Here is a 27,221-nt window from a genome sequence, read left to right as displayed (position 1 = left end):
AAAAGACCACAGCAACAGTAAAATTAATTTTTAAATCCCCTCAAAAAAGTTTATTGGGGACTTAATTCAAATTTAGGCCCTGCAGTTTAATTCTACTGGTGTCATAGTATATTTTTGATATATGTTTTAAAAATAGGTTAAAAACAGTTTAACTTGTGTAAGTCTGTCTATTTCACATTTGGCGCAGTCTTATTGTGCTACGTGTTATTTAGACCTGCTACTGAGTTAAGGGTGGGGGAAGTGGTGTTTAATTTGAATTCAATCACTTTTTGAGATTTTTTTATCTCGGATTTTTCACAGTTTTGTTTTATTTTTTTATATTTCTAACTTGATTTATATTTTAGGTTTCTGTGGAATTTCATTCTTTAACTCTTCTGATCTAAATTTCACGGCGAATCTAGTTCTAGTGCTCGGATATGGCTGATGGAGAAAAAGGAGAGCGGGGTAAAAATGAAGGCAAGCGTGGACGGCCGCCTAAGCGTCCTCGGGAGACTGACAGTCAGGATGATGATGGAACTCCCAAAAATTGGGAGGAGGATGATGCTGTGGCTGAGGATGTTGGTGCAGGTGCCAATGCGAATGTGGAGTCGGCGTTGGGCGAGGTGGAGAATGACGTTGTGCCTGAAAGCATAAAAAAATATGTTAGGGCAATGTTAAAGGAGCATACGACTGTCAAAGGTCAGGTGGATAAGCTAACGGCGGCGAATAAACGGCTGGAGAATAAGGTGAAAGAGTTCAAGAATTCTGATGAGTATAAGAAGTTAGGCTATGATGTTGATTTGGCTACTATTAAGAAAAAGGTGGCGCAATTGCCAGCGGATGGGGATATTAGCGGTTTTTTGTATGAGACAAGTATGGGGGCTAGTGTATCTGCAGTCAAATTGACGGGAGATGATTCGTTTAATACATCTTTCATTAATCGTTTGAGTGTGGAGGCTAAATTGGATTCTACCAATTTCGAGGCTAAAAGGGTGAAAAGTGCTCCTGGACATCTGAAGTTTTCCCAGATTGAGTTTTTGGGTCCGGTTGGGAATGGAAATTGGATGAATGTTCGTGAGAGTTGTCTGACCGAATATGAGAATCAATTGTTGGATATATTTCCTTTAATTGAGGAAAGGGCTGAAGTGCTTAAGGCCTATAAAAAGGTGGCCGGCGGTAGTGTAAGCCAACAGACTGTAGAGGAGCAGTTTAAGGAGTTTTGTCTTGTAAGAGGAGTCAAGTGGGATAGTGATTTTGTGCGGGATGCTCCATTTTGGGATGGAAACATTGATTTTGAGGATTATTTCTTATCCTTATGGAGGGTTGCTCGGTTCGCAAAGTTGGAGGATCCTATGCTTTTCAAGGACGTCCTGTACAATAGGATTTTTGAGTGCAAAGGGAAGAAGATGGGGAGGCTTATTACGCCGGAGGCTAATGCTTCCCTAAGTGCTTTAGGTTATTACCTGTTGATAAGAAGGTTGGTGATACCCTTTGCAGATACAGAGTCAGCTACTGAATTCTTCTACGCCCTGAAACAAAAGAGTGGTCAGAATGTGGATGTGTTCTTCAATGCTAAGTTACGGCTGTTTAGGCTTATGCATCCTGGTCAAATTTCTAGACAATCTTGGCGTGATTTCTACAATAATGTGGCTAAGAATTTGCTGTTTTCTGATTTAGCTAGAGATATGGCTAATTTCATTGAATCTATGCATTACCTGGAAGATTACAGTGCTTTCTTGACTTATTTGATTCGCAGAGGTCAGCATTACATAAGCTGGGCCCGTTCTGGACACGTTTCACCTGAAAATGTAACGTCCTGTTATTCTCAGGCTATGGAAGGGTTGAAACTAGAGGATTCTAGGGAGGTAAAAGCTAGGCCTGTAATCAGTGAAGTGCATGTATCTGATTTGGAGGGCAGGACTGAGATTGGCGATAATAATGCGTGGATTGAAGGGGATGATGATATTCCTTGGGATCAGGTTGAGAACGTGATTGGGGCTCTGAATTCGAAGGCTAAAACTATGATTTGTTGGTATTGTGGGAAAAAAGGTCATGTAGTGGCTAGTTGCTGGCAGAAGAGAGACGGTAAGCCGCCAGCTCCTGATTCTCGCATAGGAAAGACCAAAGCTAGGTTTTTCTCAGCGGGTAGCGAAAAGAAAGAAGGTCCTGGAGTGCCTAATAATAGGGTAATACCTGAGCAGTTTCTGAAGAAGACAGTCAATCAGGTGGGGCCTGTTGTGGATTCTGAAAAGAGCAGAGATGAGAAACAGTATGAGGCTATGATTGCTGACATAGCTAGGAACAATTTTCAGCAATATCCTATGTAATGGATATGATTGATTCGATATATAAATTTCATTTTGGGATGATAGGCTATAGTACTGTAGTTGATTTTTTTTTCTGGGTTTGCTATGTGTAATTAGTTAATTTTGCTGTTTTGTATTCAGATAATTGCTCTCAACTTTATAAAGTATTACTGTCTTGCTTATTCTTCAGTCAAGGTGTGATCGTGTTAATGAAAACAATATATATATATATTTATATATATATATTTACTATATATTATATTTTGATAGGTACCTATGCAAAGTTGAAGTAAATGTTAAAACTTTGAGAGGTACTTACTTGTATGAGAAAAGACTTGGTGTATAGCTGTGTGATGCTGGTAGTCTGGAAGATGTACAGGATTTCATAAATCGAACAGTATGTTGGCGGCTGGTGACGGATGGAGGGCTGACTGCTGTGTAGTGGAATGATGTATATCTAAAATTTAATGGATATATTAATTATTTGTAATCCTGCATTGAGATTTTAATTCGAAGATATATGGATAGAAATGACTAGTGTTTTCAAGAGATTGTGAAGTTTTTGAAGATAACGAAAATGCCTATTTGTGCGGATTTAGATTTCTTTGTGCCAGGGGCTGATATTACGGTGAAGGAGTTAGGAATTATTGATACAGGAAATAATTTTAATTCCTTAATATCTAGAGAAATTCTTGATAAACATGGAATTGAGTTTTGTCCTGCTAAATTATCAGCGTATTCAGTAGATTTAAAGAAAGTTAATATTATTGGATATGTCGAGTTGAAATTTAGATTTGCTGGAACTCAAGCTGTGTTTACGGAGATATTCTATGTACCTGAGGTGACGAGTAGGTTGGTGAATCTTGGATCTGATTTCCTGAAAAAGAATAAAATTAATATTTGTTTGGATGAGGATAAGTTTGAATTTTGTGGGGAATCTGTTCCTATTAATTCCTGTTTACAGAAACAGGTGGTGGCGGAGATACAGAAAATTCCTATTTTGTCCGGACGAATGAATTCTGAAATTCCATCTAAACCTACCTTGCCAGGGATAAAGGAGGGGGGTGGGTTTGGAGAGTTATATTCAACGAAGTATAATGTGAAGTTGCTGGACAAAACTATTTTTTATCCTGGAGGATCTACAGCTGTTGTGCATGTGGCTGGATTAAAGAATGATGGGTTTTGGTATGTGTCCCCTAATTCTTCTAAGATGACAAGTGGCAATGGGATTATGATTATTGAGGGAGTGTATCAGCCACGGAAAGATGGGTCCTGCGTGGTTAATGTAGTTAATGCGTCAATAAAACCTATTACCTTGCTGAGAAATGTGAAGATGGGGCATTGCTTCGTCATGGATAATCAAGATGTCACCTGTAATAAAACAATTAATGAGTTGGATAAGCCAGAAAAGTTGTCGGGGCAAAAAATGCATGAACGGGTACAGTTTATTATTCAAAAATTGAAGTTAGATGAAAACCAGATGATTAAAGAAAATCCAGAATTGAAACCTAGGATTATTAAAATTTGTTTGGAAAATTTTGATATCTTTTCAATGAATGATTCAGATATTGGTGATTGTCGCTTAATGACATATAATATAGAATTGTTACCTGGAGCTAAACCTGTGAAGGCCAGAAATATTCCGTTGAATCCAGAGTACGATGCTAAGTTGAAAGAACAGTTAACCAAATGGTTGGACGCCGGCATTATTGAAGAGGGTTTCTCGGATTGGTCTAGTCCTATTTTTGCTGTGAAAAAGAAGGCTGCACCTGGAGCAGAGGCAATGTTGAGGTTTGTCATCGTTTTCCGCAATTTGAACAACGTGACTAAGCGGGTGGCGTGGCCGCTGCCACTGATTTCTGATAATCTGACGAAACTGGGTTCTGGCAAGGTGTTCAGTACTCTTGATTTGACAGCTGCCTACCATTCGATGACTATGGATGAAGACTCTAAACCGTTGACAGCTTTTAGTGCAGCAAACAGGATGTATTTGTTTAACAGGTTGCCATTTGGGTTGTGTAATGCACCCAGCCTGTTCTGTGCTCTGATGGATAAGGTGCTGTCTATCCTGCCAGGAATGTATGGATTCTGTATCAGTTACTTGGATGATCTGATCGTGTTTTCATCAAGTCCAGAGGAACATGTAGAGCATCTGCAGGCACTGTTTCAAGTTCTTAGGCAGGTCAACCTGAAATTGAATTTAGATAAGTGTGATTTATTGACTAGGGAATGCCATTATTTGGGGCATATTATTAGTGCCGATGGATTGAAAATGAATCCTGCATATTTGGAACGGATTAAGGATTGGGGCAAGCCTAGAACAGGGAAGGAGTTACAGAAGTTTTTGGGATTTACCAATTATTACAGAGGATATTTTGCTGATTATGCCAAGAGGTTGTGCATGTTGGATAGTCACAGGAATGACACTATAATAAAGTGGACAGAAGAATTGAATAGAGTATGGACTGAATTTATGGAAATGTTCAAGACTGAGATGTGTAAAGGCTATCCTCAATGGGATAATCCTAATCTTTTTATCGTGGACGTAGATTATAGTTCTCAGTATTTTGCAGGGATTATTTCGCAAGAACAGGATGGTGTAGAGAGAGTGTTCGGTGTCTGTAGTAAAAAGTGTAATGCTGCGGAACAAAATTATCCTTTTTATAAAGGAGAATTAGGTGCATTAGTATATGCATTAAAGAATTTTTTACACTTTTGTAGGTTTCGTGAATTTTTGGTTCGGACAGACAGTATTTCACTAGTGCATTATAAACGTTGGGCTAAAGGATCAATAAACGGTGTCACCTATCGATGGATAACTTTCTTGCAAAGTTTTGACTTTACAGTTATCCATCGACAGGGGACTAAGCATGTGAACGTAGATTATTTGTCGAGAACTGAGTTAGATTGTAAGGAACATTGACTGAAGGATTGTCAGGAGTGTAGAGAGACAGATAATAAAATTTTGGATCCTTACCTGGATGATTCACCATTTCTGGATCAAATCTATTCCATTATGCAGGTACATTGTGCAGAGGATGAGGTGGATGTTGAGTTTGTCTGGCAACGTAGTCTTCAGCAGGACGAGATTCTAAATGAAATAAGGTTATGGATATTGGAAAGGAGACAGTTGTCTTCTTATGAGAGGGCGGAGTTATCGGGCAGAAAAGAACTATTGTACAATCTTATTGGCCATATGTATGTGCTAGAGGGGGTTGTAATTTTCAGACAGCCTTTGGCCGAGGGGGGTTTTGTCGAGAGGCCTGTAGTGCCTCTTTCCTTATACAATGATATATTTGATTCAGCTCATGGTGGATATGGTTCTGGACATAGAGGTGTGCAGGAGACAATACGTAAAATAAATGAGAGATTTTTTATGCCTGGCGTGAACAAGTTTGTGGAATCGAGAATGCGAAGTTGTATTACATGTTTGAAAAAGGCTGGAAGTAATCCTAAACATGTTTCACCTATAACTCATTCTGTTCAAAGTAGTGAAGTTTTTGCTAATATGTCAGTGGACCTAGTTGGTCCTTGGACTCCATGTTATCATCAGGGACAGATGGTTAAATTTGTCTTAATCATGGTTTGCTTATTTTCTAGATATGTTTTTACATGTCCGTTGGTTGATGCTAAAACTGAAACAACTGTAAAGGCTATATTGGAAAATTTTGTACCTACCTATGGCTTATTTAGGGCTTTGAGATCGGATAGAGGTACAAATTTTACAAGCAGTGTGTTTAAAGGGGTGATGAAAGGATTGGGGGTGGATACTGTCCTAGTTCCTCCCAGGAATCCAAATTCGAATCCTGTAGAGAGGCAAAATCAGAGTTTGTATGCTGCTTTGAAAGTAGATGAAAATCATGGAACTAAGGACTGGGCTAAAAAATTACCTTTGGCTACGTTAGTGATTAACTGCTCCAAGAGTTCTAGAACTGGCTATTCTCCATTTTTTCTGGTTTTCGGTCGTCAGCCACGTATTCCCCTCGATTTTCTATCACCAGTTCCGTCTGTTGAATCTTCATCCTCGCGGTCGTATTTGGAATTTCTGAAAAATATGGAGGATGTAATTAAGAGAATTTCTACAAAATCCAAGTTATATTTAGAGGTTCAAAATAAACACAGAGTACAGAAGGAAGCATTGAGGGTGACAGATTTTGTTATGCTTTCTTTAATATTGTGAAGACCGACGTGTCCAAGAAATTACAGTCTTTTTATGGGGGGCCTTTTATTGTAGTTAAGAAATTTCGGATGCATTGTATGAATTGGCACCTTTTGGGAATAATCCCATCAAGAAAAATCAGGTTGTGGCTAGAGATAAAATTCGAAAAATTCATGCTCGAACGGAAGTTTTAGGAGAGGAGGTTAATTTTAACGTTTTTCCTTTACCTGAAATTTGCCCTTCCGATGAGATATTTTTGGAGGTGGATAATATGCCTGTAGAGAGGGAAACTGTAGAGGAGAGAGAGAGTGAAGATGTTGTGTATTTGTCATCTGAAAATGATGGTTTTGAATTGGCAGAGGAAAGACAGAGTGACGAGATCCAGGAGAAGGAGAGTGAGGTTGCGGTTGATAATGACAGAGTTTCAGGGGATGGAAATGAGTGGAATATTAATAGAGAAAATATACCTGTAGGTGAAGGAGTAGAGGTGGGAGTGACAGATGAATCTGTGGTGCCTGCTCCTGTAGTTGAGGGTAATTTTGACGAGGTTGAGCTTCCATCGGAACAGTCGTTTTTGACTATGGCGCCGCCGCAATCTTCACCTGAAAGATTAGTAACAATTAAGAAAAGTGGATCACGGGTGGCGAAATATTTATGGGACACTGGGAGGAGGTTAAGATCTCAGGTAGGGGGTCCTGTGGTACATGTTCAGATAGGAACTTGAGGACGGAAAAAGTAAGGAAAGGAGAGCCGATAATAATTATTTTTGAAAAAAATATATATTATAAAAATATATTATAATAAGAGTTCATGAATTGTTATTTGATTATTTTAATAACAAATATGTGCTGACAAAGCTAGTAGGTGGAGAGTTGTTCTACAATGAAAGGCTAAATCAGTTGATATTTGCGGGTGGACTGGTGAACAGTTATCAGCTAATAATGTCTGGTCATAATAATAAATTCAAATCAGGTAAATATTTTTTAATTTGGGGATTGTGTTTAATATCCTGTGGGGCTGACGTGATACCTGTGCTAGTAAAGGAGTGTGTTGGCGACGGTCCTGAATTGAGGGCTTCAGAATGTACAGTGTTTGGACAGCATGAGTTTAATGGAACAATCAGTGGTCACCTGTTAAAAAAAGTAGGAGTGAGATTTCTGCCCGCGGTACAATGTCACGTCGACAGAACGGTTCACACCTGGTATTGTGGCAAATATAGCCATATACATTTAGGGGCACCAGCTGTGGTTAGTAGTGATGAGTTAATTTCTAGTGAAGATTGTAAAAGGATGGAGGAACAGAGGGTGTTAGACATAGATGGACGACGGTTGCCTGTAGCGTTTTATGACCGGTCAATGACTTATTTCATAAATGGTACCATTCTGTATGAGGATATGATGACGTATGGAATTGACCCTCAGTGCAGAGGGGATGGTATTTATTTAAATAATACCTTTGTGCCTAATACTTTTCAAGAAGTTCAAATTACAAGTTATTTGAAAAATATACAAATTTCAATGTTACCTGATAACAGTTGTTTTCTTGAGGATCAGTTCATTGGTGCACATTGTCTGGAGTCTGATCTGCGGCTTGGGCTTGATCGAGTGATAGTTCACAATAAATCACATGAAGATAGACGTCATTTTAGTTATTTTCGGACTGTTGAAATTGTAAATTTAACTTTGTTTACATTTTCTAATATGGCGGATGATGCTAGTAATCAGGGTGGCCAAAGTTGGTTGGCGATTTCTCCACAGTTTTCGTTGGGATTGAAACTGGGGAAAAAAGTGGAGTTTTCTGACTTTCTGACTGATTTGCATTATTTTCATACCAACGTTCCGGATGTATTTTTGTGGATTACAACAGCTAAAAAGAATTTTTTTCCTTGGATGCGTAGAAAGGAGGAGGATGGTGCTTTATTATTACAGCTGACTTCTTCATACCATCAGGTGGAAAGGATTTTGCAGGCAGAACAGGGGTGTTGGGAGAATAATTTGTTTCATTCCAACATCAAACAAGTCGGAAATTTGTTGGTACAACATCTAGGGGAGATGGAACTTGTGTCTGTGTGTAAAAAAAGATGGTTGAATGTGACTTTAGGAGCGAATTTGCAGTGTTATCTTGGTCATTTTTCTTTGTTCATGGACAATAGAATTGTTGCTGTAGAACCGTTCACAAGATTAGTTAAAAATGTTTCCTTGTTGATGGCTGTCGAGTGCAGGAAAAATCCAGTATTTGTGAGAGTTAAACCTGGATTATATCTGGGCAACAAGGGGGCAGGAATGCAGCTGGTTCAGACTAAACGGCTGGAGGATAGTTGGCTGAAGGTACCGTTGAATTTTGAGCATCTGTTGGATAAGGGAGAGATAGGACAGGTGTTGGAGTCTGTGGAAGAGGCTAAACTTTCGGAATTGGCTGCTAATTCACATGCTTTTGTTGTAGAGGTTACAGAAGATTGGTTTGTACATCTGTATAATACCTCGATTGATTGGTTGACTAATAGTTGGCAGCATTTTGTTATGGCTGTGATGGGTGCTGCGGGGGTGGTTGTTGGATTGCTGTGTGTTGGTTGTTTGGGCAAGCTGTGTAACTGCGTTAAATTTTCGCGTTATCCTTCGGGGAGGCAGTAATTAAAATTTGGCATCCCTGATAAATATAATTTGTGTAAAGTATTTCGTTTTGAATGTCGTCTTATATATGAAAAATGTTGAAATATTAAAATGTTAATATTTAATTATTGATTATTATCAGGAAATGGAGATGGAAACGAGAGGCGGTATCAGCGGGCGTCTGGACGGCGGGAGGAGCGTGAACCGTCTGTTGAGATGCTGGATGCTGGTAGAGCTAATCGGCGGCATGTTGTGTATAGAAGAGATGATAGAGAAGGGTCCCGGAGGAGGCAGTATGAGGTAGAGTCGCCCAGGTATGAGCCTGGGTATGATGACGAGGACGATGTTGGCAACGTGGGCCTTGAGGTTGAGCTTGATTCCAGGGATCGTCTGCCTAGTGAACAGAGTGGTTCGGAGCTAGACAGTTGGGCTGAGCCTCCAACGGACAAGCCTGAACAAAAGGTGGCAGATACTAGTTCTGGTGAGGGACGGCGCAGGTTTGGTAAGTTTGTGCCAAAACAGGCTGCTGGGTCGGTCAGGACTAAAGGAGCCAGCAAGGCTTATGATGATGCTGGGGAAGGTACTTCCAGAAGGGGCGTGGTCAAGCGTCCTGCTGGGGCAGATTCTCTTGGGCCTAAACAGAAGAGGGAGTTACCAGATTTGCGTGCTGAAGTCGAGAGGAATAAGGCTGAGCGCAAGAATGACAGACGTGGTTTGGCGCCGCTCAGTGATGAAGATATAGGTAGAATTAGTAATTCTGTTGCTGTGACTTTAAAGCCTATGGTTGAGGAAAAAATTCGTGAGGCTGTAAAAGAATCAGTCAAAAGTTTGAACACTGCACAGAAACTTTGGCAGACAGACGGTCATAAACGGATTAAAGACATGTTGGCCACGCATAAGAAGGATCTAATGGAATGTATTAGGAAGGTAGATACGGAGGTACAGCAAATGGTGGCTACTACTGCACAGCAAAAGGCTTCTTATTTGGTACAGCGTGTACAGACAGCAGTGACTGATAATTGGGAAAGTAGTTCAACCAAGTTGGGACAACAGGTGGGGCAACAGGTAGAAAGTGTTTTGGCAGGGCAGGGAACTAAGGTTCAAGAGGCTATTTCTGAGATGGCGCAAAAAGAGGCTGAAGTGCAAAGGCACCTGTCTAATATTTTTAGCGAGCTGTCCGAGATCCGGCGCAGAATAAACAATGACTTACCGGCGGCGGCATATTGGCAGCTGCAACAGGCTGGGACTTCTGGCGGTGCTGAGGCTAACAACGGGGTGATGATGGTTTCGGGAGGTGTTCAGGTCGCTGGTGGTGTTGAGATGGAGGTGGCATTGCCGGCAGATGGGTCAGCGGTTGCTGCAGAGGTGGCTGTTGCGAATGATACTGCCTCGGCTGTAAATGATGCTGTGAAGGTTGCTGTAGGAGGGCCAGTAGCTGCTGCAGCGAGTAATGCTGTCATGGCGGCAACAGTGGGTGTCTCGGCTGAGGTTGGTGGAGGGGCGCTGAACACTCCTCCTCCAGTGGGTGAAGGAGATGAAGGACTTGAGGCCGGGGTTAATTTCGATGTAGGTTCACCCAGTGAAGACGTTGATCCCAGTTTGTTGGATCAGCCTGATGGATGGTGAAACCATGCTTAGCTGGATGGTTTCAGAAGGGGGTAAATGTCATATATTTATGTTGTGATGTCATATATTTAAGTTTGCAGACATATTTTAGTTGTTACTCTTAATTACTCTTCAATTGCTCTCAGAAAGAATAAAGAGAAAATATATTTAAGTCAGTTGATATTGAGAGTCCTAACACAGAACATTATCTGGTTTGGGTTCGAGTCTTTATTAAGACCAATACAGCTATTTACAGACATCCTACTACTTTAGCTAGTTTGCATAGGCAGATATTCTACCCCTTCAAAGTGCATAGTTAATTAATACATTGTATTAATTAAACAGACAGTCATCCTGTTGCTTGGTGTCCTGATATACAGACAGACATCCTGCTACTTCAGAACTTTCCAGCTTAAATAATCAGTAGTTTTGAATTATTAATATATTTAACCATTTCTAAATAAAGTATCAATATATAATCTTATTTACTCAAAAACTGCATTTAATCCAATATAATAAATACTTAAAAATCTGTTTGCATTTTGAATTGAATATTAAGTCTACTCTATCATTAACTTGTGTAAGTCTGTCTATTTCACATAAACACATTTTTGCATAAACATTTGTTGACATCTTGTCATGTTGACATCAAATTTAACCCTTTACAGCCAATTTTTATGTTTTAAAATAGGTGAAAGAACACAAAAATGTTAATGTTAATTCATTGGTATATTGTAAAGATTTAACTTTTTAGTGAATTTTTATAGTAAAATCATAAGGCCTAATTTTACTCTATACCAGAATACAATATTTATGAAGCAAAACACTCTAAAAGCTACGAATTTTACCCAAATAAAAAAGACCTTTTGCTCTGGTCAAAATGACCACGGCAACAGTAAAAATTAATATTTAAATCCCCCAAAAAAAGTTTATTGGGGACTTAATTCAAATTTAGGCTCTGCAGTCTGATTCTACTGGTGTCATAGTATATTTTTTATATACGTTTTAAAAATAGGTTAAAAACAGTTTGACATGAACACAATGCTGAATAACATCGTCACAGTAATCGTCAACATTCTCTATGTACACTCTAAACAAAAACAAGAATGACAACATTCAGAAGTAGCGAAGAAAAATCATGTGTTGAATCGACAAACTAAAAAAGTTATATGTAAAGGGAAATTTGATAATGGTCAGTTATTTTCCTTAACAAGTTCAAATTGTAAAACACAAACAATAATAAAAGCAGAAAATATTTAGCAGATTTGATGTTAAAAAGAAAAAAAAACACCAAAAGGAACACCCTCAACGTCACAAAAAACGGTTTTTGATATTATAGCCCCCATAGGGCCAATATGAAAAATTAAAGACCATTTTTCCATACAATTTGGGGTCGGAGATTCCAAATATGGCGTCCATTTTTATGTAGCTGACCTCCTTCATGCCGAAAAACGGCGCCAAAGTTGACTACCCTTCGAAAAATCCGCGAATGACAATTTTAGCAAAATAAAAATCTACCAAATTATTTTGATCATAAGATAGATAGATAGTTAGATTTAAATAAATATAATTATTTTTTTTCTTTCTTAAACGTTGAGAGAGAGAGAATGAGAAAAGGAGACAATTATAAAGGAAGAGAAAGAAAAGTTTTTTTGATAAAATGTATAATATAATATATAAAGATAGAGAGAGAGAAATTAAAAGAAAAGGTAGGAGACAGAGAGAGAGAGAGAGAGGAGAGAGAATAGAGAAAGAAAGACAAAACGAGAGAGCGGGAGAGAGAGAGAGAGCGAAAAGGAGAAAGGGGGAGAGAGAGGGAGAGAAAAGGAGAAAGAGGGAGAGAGAGAGATAGAGAGAGAAGGAGAAAGAGAAAAAAAGAGAGAGAGAAAGAGATAGAAAAAGAAAGATGGAGAGAGAGAGAGAGAGAAAGAGATAGAAAAAGAAAGAGGGAGAGAGAGAAAGAAAAGGAGAAAGAAAGAGAGAAATAGAGAGAGAAACAGAAAGAGAAGGAGAGAGAGAGAGAGAGAGAGAGAGAGAGAGAGAGAGAGAGAAGAAGAGAGAAGAAGAGAAATAGAGCGAAATAGAATAAAAGAGAGAATGAATGAGAGAAAAATAGAAAGTGAAAGAAAAAGTTAAGGTAAGAAACACGTAGAGAGAGAGTATAGGAGAAAGAGAGAGAGAGAGAGAAAGAGAGAGCGAGAAAGAAAGAGAGAGAGAGAAAGAGAGAGAAATAGAGCCAGTAAAGGAGAAAAAAAGATAAAGAAAGAGAAAGAGAGATATGGAGAGAGAGAGAGAGAGAGAGTGAATGAGAGAAAGAGAGAAAAATAATACATAAAGTGAGAGAGAAAGAGAGAGAGAGTGAGATAGATAAAGAAAAAAGAGAGAGAAAGAGAAGGACAGAGAGATAATGCGATGGAGAGAAAAAGAATATGAGAGAGAGAGAGAGAGAGAGAGAGAGAAAGAAATAATACAAGGGAGAGAAAGAGAATAAAGAAAACGTAACAAAAAGATCAAATAAAAGGGATCTAAAGGGATAAGACAATGGCTAATACATTGAAATACATTCCCAATGATGATAAACTTCTGTAGATTACAATCAGTGGTTGTTACGTTTTTTTTACACCAATTGTTGAATGCGGAAAACTATCCTATTTATCTGATTTTTTAATAATGATGTCTATGACAACAAAGTATAATATCATAAGCAAGGAAACTTTATAATTAAGTCCTAAAATTGAACGTAAGTATTTACGCAATTTTGCAACAAAAATAAGAACAATTTTGTTTACACTTATTTGTTTACAAGTTCTAACACTCTACAAGGGTTAATGTTCGTCTGTCCTTCCTTCTGATTTTAGAAATGCACTTTAAGGGATGTCATACTTTTTAGAAGCGAAGCCACTCTATAATTCACTTTGTCCGTCAGTCCGTCCGTCCGTCCGTCCGTAACGCTATGGGGGAAACATGTTTTTCTTGGCTCCTATTCAAGATATACAGCTGAAATTTTTAGTGAAGATTCCTATGACATATGCTCATCTAATCTATACATTGTTTTGTCCACCTGTTTGTTACATTTTACATATTTTCACCAAGTTTTATTAAGAATTGTTTATTAATTGGGGTGCTAGATCGATTTTTAGATTTTCGTGAATTTCTCTATTCCTATTCATGATTAACTTAAGTTACAAACAGAAAAATATCACTGTATTGACAAACCGACAAAGTGAGTTATGGGGCAGATGTTCAGTTCTTTAAAAATTAAAAAATTAAAGTAAATCACGAAACCTTCAAAAATAATGTTTGCTTTGACCGACGGACAAAACAATGTATTGATTAGATGTGCATATGCCATTAAAATCTTCACTTAAAATTTAAATGTCTATCTTTAATAGCAGCCGAGAAAATGGCATTAAGGAATGATGGACAGACAGACAGAAAAAGTTTAAAGAACCTGGATCGATATACCCAGCCATACTTGTTGACATTCTACAGATATGCAATTTCAAGAGTTTATATTTACTTAAATAAAAGCAGTTGTGGCTGACATAATATTGTCATTTATAACATTAAAACTACAAGATAACAACATATTTTTAGCGAAGCTACTCTACAATTCCAAATGTCTGTCCGTCCGTCTGTCTGTCCATCCGACATGAAGTGATTTTCTCGGTTTTTCAAGATTTTGTTTACAGCTTGTTTGTTGTCATCCTTGTTACTAAGTAGATCCTGAACCTGGATATATTATTACTTGTAATCACCAGATCGCTAAATATTTTTTTCTTATACAAAACTCCCCAACCCAATGAAGAAAATAAGATATAGTTCATTAATTTATGTCAATAGTAAGTGGGTTAGATTAAGCAATATTTTTGTTCTTTTAAAAAAACACCCAGTAACAACATCTTAACTGATATGGTTCTACTTTACATTGTAGCTTCTCATAACTATTGGAAAGGTTTATAACTATTTTGGGGGAGGGAACATCACCCTCAGAAGAGAAATTGCCACTAGAATAAATGACCTCCCCCCCCCCATTTTTTTTGAACTTTTCTATTAAAAACTTAATAAAAACTTTATAACGGGGGGGTGATCGACTTCAATCCTCCATTCACCTCAAGTCCCCCAAATGCATTGGGGCGTAGTCGCTAGTATTTTCTATTATATAAGTAGTAAGGTTATTTGTCTGTAGCGAAGGATCTCGCTAACCGCTGAACCGATATGGTTCTTCTTTACAGTGATGCTTCTTATATGTCCAAGGAGTGTTTATAACCATTTTGGGGTGGTTATCTACACCCTCCCAAGAGAAATAGTTCCTAGGAAAAATGATACCCCCCCCAACACCGAAAAATTATATTTTTTACTTTGTCTGAAGTCAATTAACTTTAAAATTACTGGTCTGTATGGATTGTACTTTACAGGGAAGCTTTACAAATATATTTGGGTAGTTTTAGGCTATTTTCCTGTCCTTCTACCAGAGGCTGGGGTTGAAGCAACTAGTAGTAGTAATTAGTAGTAATTATAATATCAACTTATTTATTTAAACCTTTTAAAGGATTCCTGTAGCTATGGATATACTTTGATGTAAAATACGGGAATAAAATGTTTCTCTCCGCTGGCTAGTATACTATAATCCCAATCACCTCCTATGAGTTTACCTCATCCCTTTCCATGACCATGGAGGAAGGTATTGACTTATTTCTGAGGACTATATATTAGCAACCTAAATTGACGACAAAATTCCTCTGTCACAATAGACACTAGATCTTTTCATGAAAATACCCATTCTCGAATTTCATTCTTCTGCTAACCTAAAAAGTTACTTTAGGGGCCTAGAAATACATGTACAAAATTTCAGCTCTTTATCTCTACTGGCGACCTAGCGCCAGGCATGTAAAATATCAACAGATAACGGTAGCACGGCGGTTTTAACAATATCTCAGTATTGTGCAGGTTTTAAGCTCTTCTGCATATTTCAATTTAAACACATAAGGCCAAAGATATTATATCCAAAAAATCTTTTGTCAAAGTCTACTCTACACCTAGCGCCAGTCAGTTTTCTAAAATCATGCATTTTATACCTGTGAAAAATGAAATCGCCAGCGCTAGGTGTAGAGTAGACTTTGACAAAAGATTTTTGGGATATCATATCTTAGGCCTTATGTGTTTAAGTTGAAATATGCAGAACACCTAAATTCACCTTCCAAGCCAATTTCTATGCATTTTAAATTTTTTTATGAAATAACGGGATTTCAAAACTGCCTTTTGAAAAGGCCTAAAAAGTATCTTTTTTTGTCCCTTTTTTCACTGTTTATAGTTACAACTTATTAAGATATTATTCTCAGTTAAAAAAAAATCGGCGCTTCCTGCACCAAAACCGGCAAAAACAGGCAGTTAAACTTCTGTACCCCTACTTAACCCCCTAACAGAACCCCCCCTCTATCTCGGCTCCTGTTACAGATAGAGACTTAAAACTTTTTTCTGGTGGTTCATGTGTATTTTTAGAGAAAATTACTTTTCTAGTCAAAGCGGTCAGACCGCTCCTTATCCGCTTTTTAGCGGCCAGCCGCTAAATATTCAAACTACTGTAGAGCAGCCAATTTTAAAGCTAAGAAAACCAAATTTTATGACGAACTATTATTTTTTATAACAAAAAAATACCTTTCTGACCATCGCCGAAAAACGACAAATAACGGAAACCGCCAATTTTGGCGGTGAAAGGGCGGTTGGCGGCGCTAAATAATATTTTTATCTGTTTATAGTTACAATTTATTAAGATATTATTCTCAGTTAAATAAAAATTGGCGCTTCCAGCAACAAAACTGGCAAAAACAAGCAGTTAAACTTCTGTACCCCTACTTAACCCCCTAACAGACCCCCCCCCTCTATCTCGGCTCCTGTTACAGATAGGGACGTAAAACTTTTTTCTGGTGGTTTATGTTTATTTTTAGAGAAAATTACTTTTTCTAGTCATAGCGGTCAGACCGCTCCTTATACGCTTTTTAGCAGTCAGCCGCTAAATATTATAACTGCTGTAGAGCAGCCAATTTTAAAGCTAAGAAAACCAAATTTTACGACAAACTATTATTTTTTATAACAAAAAAATACCTTTTCTGACCATCGCCAAAAAACAACAAATAACGGAAACTGCCAATTTTGGCAGTAAAATGGCGGTTGGTGGCGCTAATTAATATTTTTATCTGTTTATGATCACAATAAAAGAATACAAAAATTGGCTGATTAAGGTCCGGAAAGGGGCAACACAGTTAATTGTTAATTAACATTTAGAAATAGGAAAGAAAACTTAGCTTTTCTGTCCTTCACATAGCAAAACCTCACAAAACATAGCTTTTCTGTCCTTCACATAGCAAATTCTTGCAAAACATAGCAAATTCTTGCAAAACATTGCAAATTATTGGAAAACTTAGCTTTTCTGTCCTTCACATAGCAAATTCTTGCAAAATATAGCAAATTCTTACAAAACATAGCAAATTCTTGCAAAACATAGCAAATTCTTACAAAACATAGCAAATTCTTGCAAAACATAGCAAATTCCTTCAAAACATAGCAAATTCTTGGAAAACATAGCTTTTCTGTCCTTCACATAGCAAATTCTTGCAAAACATAGCAAATTCTTTCAAAATATAGCAAATTCTGGCAAAACATAGTAAATTCTTGCAAAACATAGCAAATCTTTGCAAAACATAGCAAATTCTTGGAAAACTTAGCTTTTCTGTTCTTCAAATAGCAAATTCTTGCAAAACATAGCAAATTCTTACAAAACATAGCAAATTCTTGCAAAACATAGCAAATTCTTGCAAAACATAGCAAATTCTTGCAAAACATAGCAAATTCTTGCAAAACATAGCAAATTCTTGCAAAACTTAGCTTTTCTGTCCTTCACATAGCTAATTTTTGCAAAACATAGCAAATTCTTGCAAAATATAGCGAATTCTTTCAAAATATAGCAAATTCTGGCAAAACATAGCAAATTCTTGCAAAACATAGCAAATTCTTGCAAAACATAGCAAATTCTTGCAAAACTTAGCTTTTCTGTCCTTCAAATAGCAAATTCTTGCAAAACATAGCAAATTCTTGCAAAACATAGCAAATTCTTGCAAAACATAGCAAATTCTTGCAAAACTTAGCTTTTCTGTCCTTCACATAGCTAATTTTTGCAAAACATAGCAAATTCTTGGAAAACTTAGCTTTTCTGTCCTTCACATAGCAAATTCTTGCAAAACATAGCAAATTCTTACAAAACATAGCAAATTCTTGGAAAACTTAGCTTTTCTGTCCTTCACATAGTTAATTCTTGCAAAACATAGCAAACTCTTACAAAAAATAGCAAATTCTTGCAAAACATAGCAAATTCTTGCAAAACATAGCAAATTCTTACAAAACATAGCAAATTCTTGCAAAACATAGCAAACTCTTACAAAACATAGCAAATTCTTGGAAAACTTAGCTTTTCTGTCCTTCACATAGCTAATTCTTGCAAAACATAGCAAACTCTTACAAAAAATAGCAAATTCTTACAAAACATAGCAAATTCTTGCAAAACATAGCAAATTCTTACAAAACATGGCAATTTCTTGCAAGACAAAGCAAATTCTTGCAATAAGGGTCCCAAACTCAAAAACGAAGTTTCAGTGCAATCCAACCACCGGTTCTTGAGATACGGTGACCTGGTGTCCTTGGTACTGGCGGTAAGATTTTGGAAATGGTTCAAATACTTAGTAAATTTGGCTAAGTCCAAAAGTATTTTGACACTTAGTCAAATTTTTGAAGAAAAAATACCCAGGTGACACCAAGCGTACCTACTGAGAGGACACCAGGTCAAAAATATTCTAAGTGTCAAAAAATTTTTGGACTTAGCCAAATTTACTAAGGATTTGAACCATTTCCCAAATCTTACTGTCGGTACCAAGGACACCAGGTCACTGTATCTCAAGAACCAGTGGTCAGATCGCGCTGAAACTTCGTTTTTGAGTTTAGGATACTTATTGCAAGAATTTGCTATGTTTAGCAAGGAATTGCTATGTTTTGTAAGAATTTGCTATGTTTTGTAAGAATTTGCTTTTTTTTTGTAAGAGTTTGCTATGTTTTGCAAGAATTAGCTATGTTTTGTAGGAATTTGCTATGTTTTGCAAGAATTTGCTATGTTTTGCAAGAATTTGCTATGTTTTGTAAGAATTTGCTATGTTTTGCCAGAATTAGCTATTTGAAGGACAGAAAAGCTAAGTTTTGCAAGAATTTGCTATGTTTTGCAAAAATTTGCTATGTTTTGCAAGAATTTGCTATGTTTTGTGAGAATTTGCTATGTTTTGTAAGAATTTGCTATGTTTTGCAAGAATTTGCTTGTTTTGTAGGAATTTGCTATGTTTTGCAAGAATTTGCTATGTTTTGCAAGAATTTGCTATTTGAAGGACAGAATAGCTAAGTTTTCCAAGAATTTGCTATGTTTTGTAAGAATTTGCTATATTTTGCAAGAATATGCTGTAAAGGACAGAAAAGCTAAGTTTTCCAATAATTTGCAATGTATTGCAAGAATTTGCTAGGTTTTGCAAGAATTTGCTATGTTTTGCAAGAATTTGCTATGTGTTGCTAGAATTTGCTATGTTTTGCAAGAATTTGCTATGTTTTGCAAGAATTTGCTATGTGAAGGACAGAAAAGCTATGTTTTGTGAGGTTTTGCTATGTGAAGGACAGAAAAGCTAAGTTTTGCAAGATGAAGGACATAAGCAGCCTTCCTAATGTAAGAATTTATCAGACAAAGGACATAAGTCATCTCCCTTAAGTTAGATTTTGTTAGATGAAGGACATAAGTAGCCTTCCTTAGATCAATTAGATCAATTTCCAGTGACTTCTGTCCTAATTAGGAATGACTTTGTTTTCTTTCCTATTTCTAAATGTTAATATATTTAATTGCCTGTGTCTGGCATCTGACTAAAATAAAAATCTATTACATCAGTTTCAACAATTAACTGTGTTGCCCCTTTCCGGACCTTAATCAGCCAATTTTTGTATTCTTTTATTGTGATCATAAACAGATAAAAATATTAATTAGCGCCGCCAACCGCTATTTTAATGCCAAAATTGGCAGTTTCCATTATTTGTCGTTTTTTGGCGATGGTCAGAAAAAGTATTTTTTTGTTATAAAAAATAATAGTTCGTTGTAAAATTTGGTTTTCTTAGCTTTAAAATTGGCTGCTCTACAGCAGTTATAATATTTAGCGGCTGACTGCTAAAAAGTGTATAAGGAGCGGTCTGACCGCTATGACTAGAAAAAGTAATTTTCTCTAAAAATAAACATGAACCACCAGAAAAAAGTTTTATGTCTCTATCTGTAACAGGAGCCGAGATAGAGGGGGGGGGGTCTGTTAGGGGGTTAAGTAGGGGTACAGAAGTTTAACTGCCTGTTTTTGCCAGTTTTGTTGCTGGAAGCGCCAATTTTTTTTTAACTGAGAATAATATCTTAATAAATTGTAACTATAAACAGATAAAAATATTATTTAGCGCCACCAATCACCCTTTTACTGCCAAAATTGGCGGTTTCCGTTATTTGTCGTTTTTCGGCGATGGTCAGAAAGGTATTTTTTTGTTATAAAAAATAATAGTTCGTCATAAAATTTGGTTTTCTTAGCTTTAAAATTGGCTGCTCTACAGCAGTTTTAATATTTAGCAGCTGGCCGCTAAAAAGCGGATAAGGAGCGGTCTGACCGCTATGACTAGAAAAGTAATTTTCTCTAAAAATACACATGAATCACCAGAAAAAAGTTTTAAGTCTCTATCTGTAACAGGAGCCCAGATAGAGGGGGGGGTTCTGTTAGGGGGTTAAGTAGGGGTACAGAAGTTTAACTGCCTGTTTTTGCCGGTTTTGGTGATGGAAGCGCTGATTTTTTTTAACTGAGAATAATATCTTAATAAGTTGTAACTATAAACAGTGAAAAAAGGGACAAAAAAAGATACTTTTTAGGCCTTTTCAAAAGGCAGTTTTGAAATCCCGTTATTTCATAAAAAAATTTAAAATGCATAGAAATTGGCTTGGAAGGTGAATTTAGGTGTTCTGCATATTTCAACTTAAACACATAAGGCCTAAGATATGATATCCCAAAAATCTTTTGTCAAAGTCTACTCTACACCTAGCGCTGGCGATTTCATTTTTCACAGGTATAAAATGCATGATTTTAGAAAACTGACTGGCGCTAGGTGTAGAGTAGACTTTGACAAAAAAATTTTTGGATATAATATCTTTGGCCTTATGTGTTTAAATTGAAATATGCAGAAGAGCTTAAAACCTGCACAATACTGAGATATTGTTAAAACCGCCGTGCTACCGTTATCTGTTGATATTTTACATGCCTGGCGCTAGGTCGCCAGTAGAGATAAAGAGCTGAAATTTTGTACATGTATTTCTAGGCCCCTAAAGTAACTTTTTAGGTTAGCAGAAGAATGAAATTCGAGAATGGGTATTTTCATGAAAAGATCTAATAGACACGTATTATATATCCATTTCTGTAGCAGATATGCAGAAGGGATAAGACAATGGAATAAATTGATGTACAACGTATCTATGTATGCAGAAAGTCACAATAGTGTTTAAACCTACGAATGAATGACTCTCAAACTTTGGGGATCTTAAGGGATAAGACATTAGGTCATAAATAAATATACACCCCCCCAATTACTAAACATATAATTTGGTAGATTTTTATTTTGCTAAAATTGTTGTTCACGGATTTTTTGAAGGGTAGTCAACTTTGGCGCCGTTTTTCGGCATGAAGGAGGTCAGCTACATAAAAATGGACGCCAGATTCGGAATCTCCGACCCCAAATTGTATGGAAAAATAGTCTCTAATTTTTCATATAGGCCCTATGGGGGCTATAATATCAAAAACCGTTTTTTGTGACGTTGAGGGTGGTCCTTTGACCGTTCATAAGTGCTTTGTCTCAGAGCATACAGACATACTTCTTAAAGGAAGCCTGCAAGAAATACCACGCTTTAACTGCTGAAAGACTGCCACAAGTAGACCAAATACCCCAAATTTGAAGCCTTCAGCTTCTATAACAAAAAAGTTCGAGGCATTTTAAAATGACATTCTATGTACAATGAAAATTTTGAAAGAATTGCAATGCTCATGTTGAAAACTTTGAAATTAAACTACGTGGCCTAGAAACAAAATTATAAGCTTATTTTTGTCCTAAATTTAGGTTTCCAGTAACTAATTATATTTTTACAATAAAAATACCCATTTTTATAGTCAAAATCATTAAAAAAAATTAAGTTTTACTTGCATTGTACCGAACGTACTGTAGCCAATCAGAAGGCTGAATCAGCTTAACAACCAATCACAGCTAAGCTTGTATTAGTTTACCCATTTGTTTCCGCTATGTTTTTCGTTTCAAAATGCAATTTAAATCGAATTTTTTCCATAGATTTTGACTATGAAATGTGGTGTTTTTATTGTAAAAATGTAATCAGTTACAGGCAATCTAAGTTTCTGACAAAGATAAGGTAATAATTTTGTGTCTAGGCGACGTAATTTAATATTGTTTTTTCTTTTATGAGCATTGGAAATCTTTCAAAAATTCCATTGTACATAAAATGCTATTTTGAAATGCCTAGAACTTTTTTGTTATTGAAGCTAAAGGCTTTAAATTTGGGGTATTGGGTCTTCTTGTGGCAGTCTTTCAGCAGTTAAAGCTTGTTATTTCTTGCAGGCGTCCTTTAAAGAAAAGCTGGACTTCTAAAGACAAGGATTACAACATCAAAAGTTATTGTGTAAGATGTGTACGTGAATATTCTATAATATCGTAACGTAAACACAAATCATGTCCGGTAAATTAAGCATATTGTCATTCTTAATAATTATTTTTATCTAATTTCTTTTAAAACCTACACATTCTTTAATACAGACGTATCAATTTTATTACATATTCAAAGTATACCAAGAACAAATGTGCATATGTATAATGTATATAACCCGGATTCTATGATGTTAAAATATAGCTTCTCGCTGATGCGCAATTTTCGAAAAGGATAATGGTTTATCTAAAAACCTTGCCTACCCTATATAGAAATCAATCGATTTATGATTGTATTACCCTTTTAATTCACTATATGGTCATGCACGAATATCAATCAATCATTTACCCATCACTCTTTACATGTCCAATAATGACCGAATAATACTATAAATAAAAATCAATGAATCATTTAATTCTGCTCTGTTATCATGACGGAAGGATATCAATCAATCAATCATTTATTACCTTTCTCCATCACTCTTTCGATGTATAACCAAATGCTATCAATCAATCAATTGATTATTAATAGATATTCTCTTTTCGTCCCCAAACCTTGTCAGACATGACCAAAAACTATCGATCATTACCTTTTTCCATCACTCTTCCCGTGTCCTACATGATCATGACCGAATACTAGGTAACCATAGGAATCTTAAATAATTTCAGGTTAAACATAATATTTTTCTTATTCTAAAAAGCAAGTAAACGAAATCATTTTTTATGTAGGTAATAAAAGACGGACAGACAAAAGTAAATTATGGAGTAAGATCGCTACAAATAAAGAGTTTTGACGAGAATTAATAAATCATAAGAAATTAAATATTATAAAAATTATAAGAGGATTATACCTACCAAATATTTGTAAGGAAAAAAATTTACATTTGAGAAAAAAATATTCATGTTACACATCCGTAAACACATAGCACAAAAACTTTAAAAAGTGACTCCCAGGATTAAGAGCAAAGGTACTCTACAAGCTACTTACTTAAAGATGCTGCAACTTCCTGATATAGACCCAGATGTTCACTGAAACCATGTGACAGAAACACCAAGCATCGTGGAGCACCTACAAAGAAAATTATATAAATATAAAATTAAGAAAATAGTCCAAGGTAGCCCCGCAGGGTTAGCATCCCCACGCAAAGAAAATAATTACAACAATAACAAGCTAACAACATTAGCTTATTATTTGTGAAAGATATTTACAAATTAGAACAAATTTAAGATTTAAGCACTAAATACATAAAAGCGGCTGCGCTACAAATATTAAGGAGTTTAGGTAACAACATTAATTTTCATGAAATCTCAAGACTTTTTAAAGAAAACAAGGATGACAACATCCATAAAAGCGAAGCCCTGAAACGGTATGACAGACGAACATTAACTTTTGTTGAATGTCAGAACTGAATATACAAAATATAAATATATAAGTTGACAAAATTATAGGTAAATTTGTTGCAAAACTTCTTAAATACAGAATACTGTATAAGACATACTGACATTTTTAGGACTTGATTAGAGATGCTTCTCTTATAACATTGTATCTTTTTGATATAAGAATCAGTACTCCAAAAAATCAGATCAATCCGATTGTTGTAAAAAAGTTAAAAAATAACATACTTAAAATGGACGTATGGACATTCTGGTAACAATTATAGAGTTGTTACGCTTTCTTAATCGTACCTAATTACTAGAGGAATTATCATACAAAGTTTGAAATCGATAGGACAATTCTAACATGCATAAATAAACGAGAAAAAAAAACCGTTACGGACGGACCAACCCTAATTATAGAAAAGCTTCGCTTTAAAAAAAATTGGTACTAGCTTTTCGTGTACAGACATCCAAACCCGATAGAAAGCCTGGGAATCATTTCCTGATATTTAAATTGAGCAAAAACTTTCAATCACAAACATTCAACTACTTTGGCAGATAGACAACTTTTTGAGACAATTGTTTTGGAGGTCCTTGCAGGGACAGGTGATATAGGATTGACCACAATTTATTTTCTAGTAAAAAAATCAACATCTAATGAATTATAACAGGTATAACATGCCTACCTGCGGGCATCCAGGTATAGGTGGCCAGCTTCTCTCCACGTCTGTTTGTCAGGCTGTCTTCCACGTACATTTTTATATTCACTTCAAATATAAAAAAAAATATAAAATTCTAACAGCTAAAGTTTAACAATTAATACACCTAATTTTCTTTCTAATAATAGTAGTTTTCCCTCATCCGACTGTGGAACATAAAAAAGACTCTAAGAATAGGTAGGCATTGGAGTAAACAATATGTAAAAGTAAAAAATTGAGTAAGGAAGGATTTTAAAAGCGAAGCTTTTCTATAATTAGGGTCGGTCCGTACGTCCGTCCGTTCGAGATAGATAGCTTTTATTCGTTAATTTAGGCAAGTTAGAATTGTCCTATCGATTTCAAACTTTGCATGATGATTCCTGTAGTAGTTGGGTACGATTTAGAAAGCGTAGCAACTCTATAATCATTACCAGAATGTCCGTACGTCCATTTTAAACATGTTGATTTTTCTACTTTTTTAACAACAAATTTTCAAGTGTTCTAATTATCCGTTTGATCTGATTTTTGGGATATTGATTCCTGGGACAACAAAGAACAATATTATAAGCGAAGCAACTCTATAATCAAGTCCAAAAATGTAAGTATGTCCATAAACATTATCCTACTTCAAGCAGTTTTTCAACAAATTTACTTACAATTTTGCTTCGGCTCTTATACTTTTAAATTCTGATTATTCAGTTCAGATACTATACAAGTGTTAATGTCCGTTTGTCCTACCGTTTCAGTGCTTCGCTTTTATGGATGTTGTCATCCTTGTTTTTTCTTTAGTCCACTCGTCGAATAGAGGAATTATTTCAAACAATATTTATTTGGTGATTTAGTGGCAAGGGTTATGAAAAGGTAAGGTATGGGGGAGGAGTCACAACTCTCTCAAAACTTTTTTTAAAGTGAGATTTAGAAAAATCAGAGCTTAAATAGAATTCTTGCTTATATCTAAATTAGAGTAAAACACTAGAGAGGGAAAGGGTTAAAAAACTTTATCTCCCCATCGCACTGTCCTTGTTCCGACTTTCAATTTGGTCATTGATAATCAACCAATGGTGTGGTGGGTATTAAATAAATTGGTAGCAGACGAATAAGGTCATTGAAAAAGGAAGGGAGGTAGTTATCTATACTATAGATCTGTTATATCTAATAACATATCATATTTAGCTGACTTAAAAAATAACTTGCTTTTAATAACAACAAAAACATTAGGTAAATAAATATAAAAAAATATATTTGATTTTGATGATAAACTTTTATTTTTAAGGTGGCTGATGAACTTCATTATAAAAAAAGTTTTGCTTTTGAATTTTTCTATGATTATGATAACACATTGTGATGATGAAATATGAACTGAGTATTTACAATACTTTTAATTTTTAAGCGGTTCAAATTTTAAAGTTAATAGTTGAGTGTACTTCTCTGAACTTATTTTTGCTCTTTTTTATTATATCTTATTATATGAAGTTATACGTTTTTTTTGCTTGTTCGTTAATATATCGTTTACCGTTTAGAGAAGTTTCACATAGGTTCTAGGATTGTTTTAAGCTATTTTTTGCTCTCTGTTGTAACTTTATCGCGAAGTAAAGGAATTAATTTGAGGAAATCAAATGTCGTCTTCAATTCCCAAGTTGAAGACGACATTATTGTCTTTTTTTTAGTTTTGTTTTGGTTAATAATCATAAAAACAGACATAAAAATTCCTAAAAGAAAGGAGATTGAAAGGACACTCCAAATATTTACTATTGTTGCAGATAAAAAATGAAAGAGGAAAAATGCTAAAGCTATGTTTTTATTTAGTTTGATAGGTTATAGAGGCTGCTGATAATTAAGTTACAACATAAATGAACATTTAGTTTTACCTTATTTTTTATTAAGTATTCAACTATGTCGTAATCCTAATGACATTCCCACAACATTAATGCAAATTTAATCATGCTGTATTTTATACTAGCGGTTATACCCCAAGCATAATGGAGCTCTGTATAATCAAGGGGCTAGAAAAATCGCTTAAAACGAAGTTTATAAGCTTACCTAAAAGAGAAAACATAGTTAAGTAGTTTTGAGATCTTAATATACAAAAAAACCTGCTTAGTAAAATAGGACATTTAAGCCAATAAATAAGATACTTTATTATATCAATTTGATATATTAATGCAAATTTTTAAGAAAAACCTTATTATAAAACTTTGGGGACTAAAGTAATTATCCCCTCCATGCCCGCAAAATTTCCCTATTAGTTTTTAATCCTTAATATATATCATTCATATATACATATAATGTGAATAATTCGTTATTGATTGATTGCTGTCCTTTTATTGATTGCTATTTGAATTAATTTTGCAAAAAGAATTAAGTACATATTTCATTCTGTCACACTATAAGAGTTATTGTTTGTTTGTCCTTCCTTCTGATTGTAGAGCTTTGCTTCTATGGATGTTGTTATCCTTGTTGAAATAAAAATATAAAGAGGAGTGTCCTTTTTTTAAAATATTTGAATTATTTTTTAATAGAAGACGACGTGTCCAAAAAAACATAAATTGAAGACGACATTTGATTTCCTCAAATTACTTCCTTTACTTCGCGATAAAGTTACAACATCTCCCTTTCCTTCTAGTAGCCAGGCGAGCAGTCAATAGAAATATATATAACTACAAATAATTTAAAAGTAAAATCA

General features: G+C 35.6%; 1 protein-coding gene and 1 long non-coding RNA gene across 2 annotated transcripts in view; both read right to left on the bottom strand.

Moving 5' to 3' along the window:
- Positions 1-1,026: 1,026 nt before the first annotated feature.
- LOC145333350 (uncharacterized) lies at positions 1,027-3,638 on the bottom strand. Its single transcript, XR_013884487.1, has 5 exons — positions 3,600-3,638; positions 3,122-3,162; positions 2,605-2,742; positions 2,173-2,223; positions 1,027-1,779 (listed from the first exon to the last, which is right to left on the bottom strand). It is a non-coding gene; the product is annotated as an uncharacterized LOC145333350 (long non-coding RNA).
- Positions 3,639-11,621: 7,983 nt separating this feature from the next.
- Positions 11,622-27,221, bottom strand: part of LOC145334698 (monoglyceride lipase-like) — a 166,571-nt gene continuing 150,971 nt past the window's right edge. Inside the window, exons 2-5 of the mRNA XM_080180275.1 lie at positions 24,527-24,610; positions 23,452-23,532; positions 23,054-23,117; positions 11,622-11,748 (exon numbers count right to left, since the gene is read on the bottom strand). Of these exons, the coding sequence (XP_080036401.1) occupies positions 11,664-11,748; positions 23,054-23,117; positions 23,452-23,532; positions 24,527-24,596 (300 nt within the window). The 5' untranslated portion in view covers positions 24,597-24,610 and the 3' untranslated portion in view covers positions 11,622-11,663. The remainder of the gene's footprint in view (positions 11,749-23,053; positions 23,118-23,451; positions 23,533-24,526; positions 24,611-27,221) is intronic.

Source organism: Acartia tonsa, chromosome 12 (genome assembly GCF_053477335.1).
Source record: "Acartia tonsa isolate MP-2025a chromosome 12, ASM5347733v1, whole genome shotgun sequence".
NCBI lineage: Eukaryota > Metazoa > Arthropoda > Copepoda > Calanoida > Acartiidae > Acartia > Acartia tonsa.
This window is presented reverse-complemented; position numbering and strand designations above follow the sequence as displayed.